This window comes from Brachyhypopomus gauderio, unplaced genomic scaffold, assembly GCF_052324685.1.
Source record: "Brachyhypopomus gauderio isolate BG-103 unplaced genomic scaffold, BGAUD_0.2 sc60, whole genome shotgun sequence".
Classification (NCBI taxonomy): domain Eukaryota; kingdom Metazoa; phylum Chordata; class Actinopteri; order Gymnotiformes; family Hypopomidae; genus Brachyhypopomus; species Brachyhypopomus gauderio.
In genome coordinates, this window is record NW_027506881.1 from 2,098,292 (window position 1) to 2,110,791 (window position 12,500).

The 12,500-nt window shown below is 44.7% G+C and overlaps 1 protein-coding gene across 4 annotated transcripts in view; it reads right to left on the bottom strand.

Moving 5' to 3' along the window:
• arhgap39 (Rho GTPase activating protein 39) overlaps positions 1-12,500 on the bottom strand; it is a 39,800-nt gene that overhangs the window by 18,412 nt on the left and 8,888 nt on the right. The window contains exons 1-2 of one of the 4 annotated variants that reach the window (XM_076988170.1): positions 3,255-3,593; positions 1,127-1,543 (exon numbers count right to left, since the gene is read on the bottom strand). In XM_076988170.1, the coding sequence (XP_076844285.1) occupies positions 1,127-1,500 (374 nt within the window). In that variant the 5' untranslated portion in view covers positions 1,501-1,543; positions 3,255-3,593. The other 3 variants (XM_076988169.1, XM_076988168.1, XM_076988171.1) reach the window with 3 other exon arrangements.

Here is a 12,500-nt window from a genome sequence, read left to right on the forward strand (position 1 = left end):
TGTCTTGTGCTCGTCTTTGTCTAAAGTTTCGTGTCTGCGCGAGTGTTGTTTGTGGCTGCGCGCTCCACCCGGAGCTTACACGTGTTTGTTTAAATAAACGTTCTATGTTCACCGTTAACGTCGTGGTGCCTGCCTCCTACACCCGCCGTTACAAGGGGTATATTCAGGGGGATATTTGGGGTATATTTTGGGGAATATTCAGGGCAATATTCAGGGTATATTTTGGGGAATATTCAGTGGTATATTCAGGGGGATATTCAGGGTATATTTTGGGGAATATTCAGGGGTATATTCAGGGGGATATTTGGGGTATATTTTGGGGAATATTCAGGGGGATATTCAGGGAGATATTTGGGGTATATTTTGGGGAATATTCAGGGGTATATTCAGGGAGAAATTTGGGGTATATTTTGGGAAATATTTAGGGGGATATTCAGGGTGATATTTGGGGTATATTTTGGGGAATATTCAGGGGGATATTCAGGGAGATATTTGGGGTATATTTTGGGGAATATTCAGGGGGATATTCAGGGAGATATTTGGGGTATATTTTGGGGAATATTCAGGGGTATATTCAGGGAGAAATTTGGGGTATATTTTGGGAAATATTTAGGGGGATATTCAGGGTGATATTTGGGGTATATTTTGGGGAATATTCAGGGAGATATTTGGGGTATATTTTGGGGAATATTCAGGGGGATATTCAGGGTGATATTTGGGGTATATTTTGGGGAATATTCAGGGGGATATTCAGGGAGATATTTGGGGTATATTTTGGGGAATATTCAGGGGTATATTCAGGGAGAAATTTGGGGTATATTTTGGGGAATATTCAGGGGGATATTCAGGGAGATATTTGGGGTATATTTTGGGGAATATTCAGGGGGATATTCAGGGAGATATTTGGTGTATATTCAGTTGTATATTCAGGGGGATATTTGGGGGTATAAATGGTAACATAAAGCCTCTGCCATAACGGAGCTCAGCCAAACTCCATCAAACGCCCCCTCCCCTCCCCTCTCCCCCCCTCCCCTCCCTCCTCTCTCCCCTCCCCTCCCTCCCCCCTCCTCTCTCCCCCTCCCCCCTCCCCCCCTCCCTCCTCTCCCCCCCCCCCCCCTCCCCTCACCTCTCTGCGTCCTCCCTGGGTGCTGGTTTATCCTCCTGCTCCTGTGACGAGGCGTTGCTGACTGCGCTGCGGGCGGGGCTGCTGTGGGCAGGGCTACTGTGGGCGGGGCTGCTGTGGGCGGAGGTGGCGTTGTCGGCGGCAGCGGCAGGTACCGTGTCCGTGTTCTGTTTGAGGGTCTGGAGTTTGGCCAGGGGGATGATGTCACAGGCGGTGGGCCGGTGCCACACGGTGCGCTGGGTGGAGGCATTGTAGTAGTAGAAGCGGGAGGTGTTGGAGTCGAAGAGCTCCCACCACTGGTCCTGGCCGCTGCGCTTGATGCACACGCCCGGCGGGGCGTCCCACACACACTCGCCCGTCAGCAGGTTGGCATACATGCGCTCTCGTGTGCGCGGCTCAATGATCTCCACCCACTCCAACCTGGACACACACAAACAGAGAGCATGAAATACTACACCCTCAACACACAGAGCTGACACACACAACACAACCACACACACACACAGAGCTGAGACTGTAACACACACACACAGACACACACACACACACACACCCTCAACACACAGAGCTGAGACTGTAACACACACACACACACACACACACACACCCTCAACACACAAAGCTGAGACTGTAACACACACACCGACACACACACCCTAAACATTCAGAGCTGAGACTGTAACACACACACACACACACACCCACAACACACAGCTGAGACCGTAACACACACACACACACACACACCCTCAACACACAGAGCTGAGACTGTAACACACACCGACACACACACACACCGACACACCCTCAACACACAGAGCTGAGACTGTAACACTCACTCACACACACACACACACACACACACACACACCACACCGACACACACACACACCGACACACACACACACCCTCAACACACAGAGCTGAGACTGTAACATACACACACACACACACACACACACACCCTCAACACACAGAAGAGCTGAGACCGTAACACACACACACACACACACACACCCTAAACTCATAGAAGAGCTGAGACCGTAACACACACACACACACCCTCAACACACAGAAGAGCTGAGGCCGTAACACACACACAAACACACACAGACAGACAGACAGACAGACAGAAACACACACACACACACACACAGGTATGAGTCATACAGCATTCCTACAAATGACTTTTTAACCATCAGTTTTGTTTATTGCATATATTAATGTTAGTGTTTGGTAGTGGGTGTTAGTGTGTGTAATAATACAATAAATGTGTGTATTAATATTAGTGTGTAATAATACAGAACATAACAGAAAGGATTTGCCTTCATTTTGAGAATCTGAGTTGACACAGTTATGGACACACAGTGTGACGTCGGGGGGGTTACGTGATCAGGGGGCGGACGCACTGGCGCTGGAGAGCCGGACCCAAAGCTATACGAAGTAGCCATACTGGTTAACCGAGTAACGTTGGCACGTAATGCTTTACCTTTGCGTGGCATACTAAACGATAGAACAAACCCAACGACTGCAGACGAATCAAACAAGAACATAACACAAACTCTAGTAAACTCAAAACAACGAGATTTATATGAAGCACACAAGAACATACACAAGGAACCCAAAACCTACGACATGAGGCAATACAAAGACACCGGAATTAAACACGAAACATAACCAGAACAAACAGATACGAAAACCATAAGAATATTATAACATTGGGCTATATACAACACAACGAAGGGAAACGTGACAAACCAGAAACTAACCTTACACATAGACAGCTGAACGAAGCAACATACACCAAACCAACATAGAGAAAGACCGTAATACCATAGCACAAGAAAGACCTAACTACAAACATACAAACTGAAGTAGGACTTAACTTTCAACATAAACACGGAAGCACACGCAAGACCTAATCTACACACTTTTAAACAGAAGCACAAGCAGGACTCAGATAGAAACATTCAGAAACGAAACATAAACCGCTGTAGCACTAGACACTGATATCACCATAAACATTGACCCACAACGAATACCCAAAACACAAAGACTAAATACAAACCTTAATGAACACTCAACAAGCGACAGCTGACATCAATGAAACAAAAAGAGAGGTGGAACAGACCTGAAGACCAGGAGAGGAGGAGCTGGGCTAGACAGACAGAGAGGGGGTGGAGCCAGGCGTGACACACAGCAGTTTAAACCCTAACATGGAATAAGTTGTCAGTGTCTGGCCACTTGTGTGTCTGTGGTACAGGTGTGTGTAGTACAGGTGTGTGTAGTACAGGTGTGTTATTGTGTAAGTATGTTTGTGACTGCAACAATCAAGCCACTGAACTCTGTGGTAAAGTTCTTCTGATCCCTTAATCTTATGATATCCTGTAATCCTGGTTAATCTAATTGTTGAGATCTTCCTGACTGGGTGATTGCTGAATGTTGTAGAATATGTGACTGTATTAAATTATTTCCAGTTTGATTTGGTGCAGGTGCATGTAGGAACAGACTGGCAAAGAACCACCAGGATGATGTACAGGAAGCCGTGACTCCACCATATGACATTAACCTGTATGTCATTTGTCTGTTTGTCACTAGTCATCCACATGGCTGGATGACTGATCCTAGAACATTTTATCCGATGTTACACACGACCTTGCCAACAAGGAGAGACTAGCGGTGGAAACACCGTACAGCAAACAGGCATTTGTGGAAGCAGCATGTGGCATGTAGCCTCGTGGTGATAAATGTTCACCATCTCCTGAGCGGCAGGTCACTGAACAGTGTGCAGGAGCTACAGCCATAGGCTGGAGAACCTGGGCCCAAATCTAATGTAGCAAAATCATCATGAGGATCTTCACCTCCTGGTGACCAGACAACCTCGTACAACCTCACACAACCTCATACAACCTCACACAACCTCATACAACATCACACAACCTCATACAATATCACACAACCTCATACAACCTCACACAACCTCATACAACATCACACAACCTCATACAATATCACACAACCTCATACAACATCAAACAACCTCATACAATCTCACACTACCTCATACAATCTCACACTACCTCGCACAATCTCACACAACCTCGCACAATCTCACACAACCTCATACAATATCACACAACCTCATACAATATCACACAACCTCATACAACATCACACTACCTCGCACAATATCACAACCTCATACAACATCAAACAACCTCATACAACATCACACTACCTCATACAATCTCACACTACCTCGCACAATCTCACACAACCTCATACAATATCGCACAACCTCAAACAACCTCGCACTACCTCGTACAACCTCACACAACCTCACATAACATGGTCTCTCTCTGTATCTCTTTCCTTTAATCTCCAAGATCTAAACTCAATCTCTCCAGACATCAAACATTACCACTGTTTCTTCTACCTGTCCTTCAGTCTTCAGTTAAAAGATAAACGAAAAAGCTGGCCACACACACACACACACACACGCACACACACACACGCACACACACTCACACACATCATTCTTATCTGTGTTATCATTCTTATCACTCCTCATTTGCGAGTTCCTATGGTGATGCAACTCAGCACAGAGTCTGTCAATAAGGCATAAATAACTAGACCCTGTCAGCAGGTCATAGATGAGGTTCAGTGGTCCTTAACATTACTGTGTTAGTCTGTAATGGCAGTCTGCTGCAGACCTGTGATAGCACTGGGACTTAATGCAATTCATAACACTATCTACTGCAATATTGCAAACAGTCTTTAAGGACAGATTGGACTGCTTCTGAGAGGGCGATTGTAGTGAGTGAGAGAGAGAGAGAGAGAGAGAGAGAGAGAGAGAGAGAGAGAGAGAGAGAGAGAGAGTGTTAGTGTTAGAGAGAAAGAGATTGTTAGAGAGAGTGTGTATGATAGTGTTAGAGAAAGAGAGATTGTTAGAGGGAGTATTAGAGAGAGGGAGAGAGAGAGAGAGAGAGAGAGAGAGAGAGAGAGAGAGAGAGTGTGTGTTAGTGTTAGAGAGAAAGAGATTGTTAGAGGGAGTATTAGAGAGAGGGAGAGAGAGAGAGAGAGAGAGAGAGAGAGAGAGAGAGAGAGAGAGAGAGAGAGAGAGAGAGAGAGAATCTTCTCTTTGGGTCAGTGGAGTGTAACCCTAACTCTTCCTCCTCATCCTGCCTCACCACCTTAATCATATCAGGACCTTTTTGAACACGGCTAAAACACATGCACGTGTCTCCTTTAACCAGGGTAAGGGGTTAGGGTAAGGGTAAGGGGTTAGGGTAAGGGGTTAGGGTAAGGGTAAGGGGTTAGGGTAAGGGTTAGGGGTTAGGGTAAGGGGTTAGGGTAAGGGTAAGGGGTTAGGGTAAGGGGTTAGGGTAAGGGTAAGGGGTTAGGGTAAGGGTTAGTGCTTCTGCTGCCCTTAGCCTCACCTAGAGAAGGACTCCAATGTGGTTAGAGAGAGAGAGAGAGAGAGAGAGAGAGAGAGAGAGAGAGAGAGAGAGAGAGAGAGAAGGAAAAAGAGAGAGAGAGAGCACACCACACCATTTCAGGCAATTAGGTATGGTTCTGTGGAAGCCATGAGTCTGTCTCACACACACACACACACACACACACACACACACACACACATACACAGAGAGAGAGAGAGAGAGAAACATAGATGCTACATACTGATGCCACATTTGATGACGGTTGAGCATCATCAAACACTCAGAGTGACCGACCCAGTAACGTCTCAGTGAAGGGCCCTAACCCTGGCTGTGAAGGGCCCTAATCCTGGCTGTGAAGGGCCCTAACCCTGGCTGTGAAGGGCCCTAATCCTGGCTGTGAAGGGCCCTAATCCTGGCTGTGAAGGGCCCTAACCCTGGCTGTGAAGGGCCCTAATCCTGGCTGTGAAGGGCCCTAACCCTGGCTGTGAAGGGCCCTAATCCTGGCTGTGAAGGGCCCTAACCCTGGCTGTGAAGGGCCCTAACCCTGGCTGTGAAGGGCCCTAATCCTGGCTGTGAAGGGCCCTAACCCTGGCTGTGAAGGGCCCTAATCCTGGCTGTGAAGGGCCCTAACCCTGGCTGTGAAGGGCCCTAATCCTGGCTGTGAAGGGCCCTAACCCTGGCTGTGAAGGGCCCTAATCCTGGCTGTGAAGGGCCCTAATCCTGGCTGTGAAGGGCCCTAACCCTGGCTGTGAAGGGCCCTAACCCTGGCTGTGGAAGGGCCCTAATCCTGGCTGTGAAGGGCCCTAATCCTGGCTGTGAAGGGCCCTAACCCTGGCTGTGGTGCTAGTCAGTGTGAGGTCAGCGTAAAGGTTCTGTAGTGTTTGGTGAAGGAGGGGCATGTCTCAGACTCAGGCATGCTGGGAAGGTAAGGACACCCTCTGCACTACCATCCCATGTTGAACTGGTACTTATAAAGGTCTTTCCTGAAATAACAGACCGTTTTCAAGGGCAGAGAAGAATACGGATGTATTGGGTGGGTGAGTGTGTGTACACACACATGAGCATCCTGTGCCTTACTAACTCTCTCTGTGTTACACACACAATCACACACACGCACACACACGCACACACACACACACACACACACACACACACACACACACATACATACACACTCACACTCTCACACTTACACACTCACATACACACACATACACACACACACACACAAAAACACTCACATACATACACACTCACACTTACACAATCACATACAAACACACACACACACACACACACACATATATACACACAGACATACACATACACACACACACACACCCAACATAATCCGACACCACTGACTTGACTCATTGATGATAACCATTTATCCTCATAAAAGAGCTTCACTACAACCCCTTTCTAAACCATCCACCCTCTCCACCGTCTCCTCCCTCTCTTGCCTTCCCTACCCCCTTCTCCATTCCTCTCCCCTTTTCTCCTTTGCTGTCTCTCCTTCTCTCCTCCTTTCTTCCCCCCTTTCTCCAGACCACTGCATTCTCACCATTGAACTGGAGCTACAAAGTGTAGCCACCCCAAACCAATCGAGAAACATTGAAATATATGGATACGTCCTATCAGAACTTATTTCTATCAGAATGTATGTTTCACCTTGAACATAATGAAAGTAAAATTAATTATACCGTACACCTGGCCTTGTAAAATGGAAAGCAGAGGGGTTCGAAAATGGCATAGAAATGGCATAGACCTGTCAGGAATTCTAGCTGTAAGAAGCTAAGAAAGGATTTATGCTAACAAATGAAATGAAAAGATGATTGAAATTGGTCAGACAAAAGGACATGTATACATCGGTGAACAGGCATTTACTAGAAATGTGACAGCATATCAGACATAGTGCAGTCCTTATATTTAGTTTCATGATCTGATATATGATATATATATATGATATGTAATATATGATATATATAATATATAATTTGATACGATATATGATATGTTATATGATATGATGTACTATATGCTATATGTTATGACATGATATGGTATATGGTATTATATATGGTAACAATATACAACAACGACGATTATATATGGTATATAATATGATATATGATTCCTTCTGGAACATTCTCCTGATTCATTTGGCATCACACAGTATTTCCTGTGGTGCAGTTGCACAAGCGCGCTATTAAAGGACAACACACACTATTAAAGAACAACACACACTATTAAAGGACAACACAAACTATTAAAGGACAACACACACTATTAAAGGACAACACAAACTATTAAAGGACAACACACACACTATTAAAGGATAACACACACTATTAAAGGACAACACGCACTATTAAAGGACCACACACACTGTTAAAGGACAACACACACTATTAAAGGACAACACGCACTATTAAAGAACCACATGCACTATTAAAGGACAACACACACTATTAAAGGACAACACACACACTATTAAAGGACAACACACACTATTAAAGGACAACACACACACTATTAAAGGACAACACACACTATTAAAGGACCACACACACTGTTAAAGGACAACACACACTATTAAAGGACAACACGCACTATTAAAGAACCACACGCACTATTAAAGGACAACACACACTATAAAAGGACAACACAGACTATTAAAGAACAACACGCACTATTAAAGGACAACACACACTATTAAAGGACCACACACACTATTAAAGGACAACACACACTGTTAAAGGACCACACACACTATTAAAGGACAACACGCACTATTAAAGGACAACACACACTATAAAGGACAACACACACTATTAAAGGACCACACACACTAATAAAGGACAACACGCACTATTAAAGGACCACACACACTATTAAAGGACCACACACACTATTAAAGGACAACACGCACTATTAAAGGACAACACACACTATAAAGGACAACACACACTATTAAAGGACCACACACACTATTAAAGGACAACACGCACTATTAAAGGACCACACACACTATTAAAGGACAACACGCACTATTAAAGGACAACACACACACTATTAAAGGACAACACGCACTATTAAAGGACCACACGCACTATTAAAGGACAACACGCACTATTAAAGGACAACACACACTATTAAAGGACCACACGCACTATTAAAGGACAACACGCACTATTAAAGGACAACACACACTATTAAAGGACAACACACACTATTAAAGGACCACACACACTATTAAAGGACAACACGCACTATTAAAGGACCACACGCACTATTAAAGGACAACACGCACTATTAAAGGACAACATGCACTATTAAACACGTCATGCCAACAATCAGTCGGACAGACCGTACTCGCATCTCATAGTACACAGCAATGCTAGTGGCTTGTTCTGAACATGCTACACTTGAGCTTCTAGTGTTCAAATGTGAAGGCAAACATGGAGATGCAGAGGAAACAGCCAGTGTGCACTGCTACTGTCACTCATCCTGGTTGCTAAGGGCTACATAGGACTGGTGCAGCCAATGGCATGCCTCCAGCTGTGCCTAAAAGCACTCTGGGAAAGACCACAGCCAGTGCACTGCAGCTGTTTGTCTTTGCAGGCACACACACACACACACACACGTCTGTGTGCCAAGGAGCTGGCAACAGAAGCGGATGAGGTACTCAGTAACCCCAAGGGCTTAGGAGAAGAGAGGAGTTAATTAAAAATCACATTTATGGGCATAATTAGGGTACATTATTCTTACAACGCAATGAAACGTCCCAGCAGGTCGTTATCAGGGAGGACCTTTGGCTCTAAGGGCTGTTAGGATCCTTATATAAACCACAGAGGGTAAGAGCATATTCTCTTTGTATAGAGTCTCTGAACAAATACTTACATTAAGGCCCATTACAACTTCACTAGACAACACAGCAATGTAAGGGGATAAAGACTGTACGTTATGAGACACAGATGAGACAATGTGAGGGGATAAAGGCTATATGATGTGAGACACAGATGAGACAAGGTGAGGGGATAAATGCTATATGATGTGAGACACAGATGAGACAAGGTGAGGGGATAAATGCTATATGATGTGAGACACAGATGAGACAAGGTGAGGGGATAAAGGCTATATGATGTGAGACACAGATGAGACAAGGTGATAAAGGCTATATGATGTGAGACACAGATGAGACAATAAGAGGGGATAAAGGCTATATGATGTGAGACACAGATGAGACAATGGGAGGGGATAAAGGCTATATGATGTGAGACACAGATGAGACATTGGGAGTGGATAAAGGCTATATGATGTGAGACACAGATGAGACAATGGGAGGGGATAAAGGCTATATGATGTGAGACACAGATGAGACAAGGTGAGGGGATAAAGGCTATATGATGTGAGACACAGATGAGACAAGGTGAGGGGATAAAGGTTATATGATATTCTGTCTCAAACCCGCACCGGTACCGTCTCAAACCCGCACCAGTTCTGTCTCAAACAGCGCAGCGCAGACGCTATCTGGATGCCGATGACGACACCCTGGATGGTGATGAGCAGCCGTAGACGTCTGGCTGCAACACACGAGCATTCCACACACACTCAAGGACGTTAAATGGTGAATATTTGTGTGCACGGGCTTTTGTGCATGTGGCCAAATGTAGGCCTGTGGTTTGTAGGCTCATGTCATGTCTGAGTAAACGGCTTCCCATGTTACAATGACGTGGTGTGAGAAATTAGGGTTAGGGTTAGGGTTAGGGTTAGTCCCTAACGTCTGGAAGTGGTTTTGTTGCTTTTGAGCTCAAGCTCGGTGAACTCCTGTCAGGAACAGACAACAGAACTTACCAGATTTGAAAAATAAATAAATAGAGGTTGCCAGTCTCTGTGATTTATGTTAAGCATATGTTTCCTGTTTCTCAAGCCAGACCACAGTTATTGTTTACCATCATTTATAGCCATGCATAGCACAACCTCCTGAGAGCATCGGCGTTGATACACTTAACACTCTTCTGGAGATTCTCGAAGGGTTTAAACATGCTCCAGTGGAACCATCATTTATAACTCCTAAACACCCAATTCATCTCCTTTTAAAACAATGCACAGCACAGCCATGTTATAAATAAGAGCAATACCGCACTTCCTGCTTCCGGAGAGAATGTGGCCAAGACAACCTCTGATTGTGAAATACACAATAATATCCATAAAGCACAACAGAAAACACGACAAGGGGTCCAATATTATTAGCTGGTGGGATATCTAAATAATTATTTGCAATGGTTTAGGGCTAGGGTTAAGGCCTTCAACATTTCCATTAGATGGTGTTTGGGGGGCACCCTTAGGAGAAGAGTTTGTGGTGTGCTACTGCAGGGCAGGAGAATGAGGCCCTGTATTTGAACAGAGTACTTTCATGATCTGAGGGAGAATAGATTTAACTCAGAAAGTTGCCTAGTCTATTGTCATGACGGTAATCATGTGTTCAGTTATGAAACCAGCAACCACATGCAAATCACTGTTTTATGGTCATTACAGTGATTTGCATCACGAGAAGACCCTCGCATGTCCTGTTATGACTCCAGGTGTCTATGCTACTCACAATTCATCGTGGGTCCATGAATGTCTGGTTAACATGCAGCGAAACTGCACTGGCCAAATTTCAACAGCAATCAGAATGGCTAAAATTGGTATTTTCCCTGATAGAGGCTCATTGCGTGTAAACGTGAGCTGACACATTGTTTTAAGATTATATGGAGCAAATAGTCCAAAACACACTCCAAATACACTAACCCTCACCCTAAACCTCACACTAACCCTCACCCTAACCCTCACCCTAACCCCAACCACTAAACCTCACACTAACCCTCACCCTAACCCCAACCACTAAACCTCACACTAACCCTCACCCTAACCCCAACCACTAAACCTCACCCTAACCCTCACACTAACCCTCACCCTAACCCTCACCCTAACCCTCACACTAACCCTATCACCTTACATGGAGGTAGGACAGATATTGAAGTTTTAGTATAGATATTTATGTTATTAGAGGTTTTATGAAGCTTTAAATATGTGGCAGTCACATGGAGGGTTAGAGTTAGGGTTCTGTTTTACAGAGGCAGGGTTTGAGTTAGGGTTAGAGTTAGGGCTCTGTTTACAGAGGCAGGATTTGAGTTAGGGTTTGAGTTAGGGTTTGAGTTAGTGCTCTATTGCAGTGATAATGCATCACTCTTGCCCTGCTTGTACTCAACACAATGTAAATGTGAAGCTCTCTGATTACACACAGACACCAGAACACCTCTAGAAATGTTCACCAACTGGAAATGGTTTTCACCATGTTGCCTGAGTGTCTGAGAGTTCGATAAAACAGATATTTAAAAACAGCTCCAATAAAACATTATTTATATCTCATATCATATATGCACAAGGATGGAATTCAGTTTTCTCCTGAATCTCTAGGGTTTCATTTTAAATGTGTTTCAAGCAAACCAGTTTTCTATTATCTAAGCACAGTAAAACAAATCAATATTGTCCTCCATTCTAACCCTACCCTAATCCTAGATCTACCCCACCCCGGCCCTACTCCTTTAATGTTTATTTCCCTTGTCTAATTTTATGATTGTCTTTTATTGTACAGTGTCCTTGGGTGCCAGAAAGGCGACATCAAATAAAATGCATTATTATTATTATTATTATTATTATTATTACCCCACTCCTACCCCAGTAGGGCATCAGGTGCCTGGGCGTTTCAGTGCAGCAGGTCTTCTGAATCTGGCTGGACACCTAAACTGTGGTTTGATTATTTTGTATTGGAGACCCAGAAATACGCTACTTGGTTCCTTTGTGCAGGACACACATGAGCTCTCCTGTAGGCCCAAACACTCTTCCCCCCGCCCCCTTCCCCCACACTCTTCCCCCCGCCCCCTTCCCCC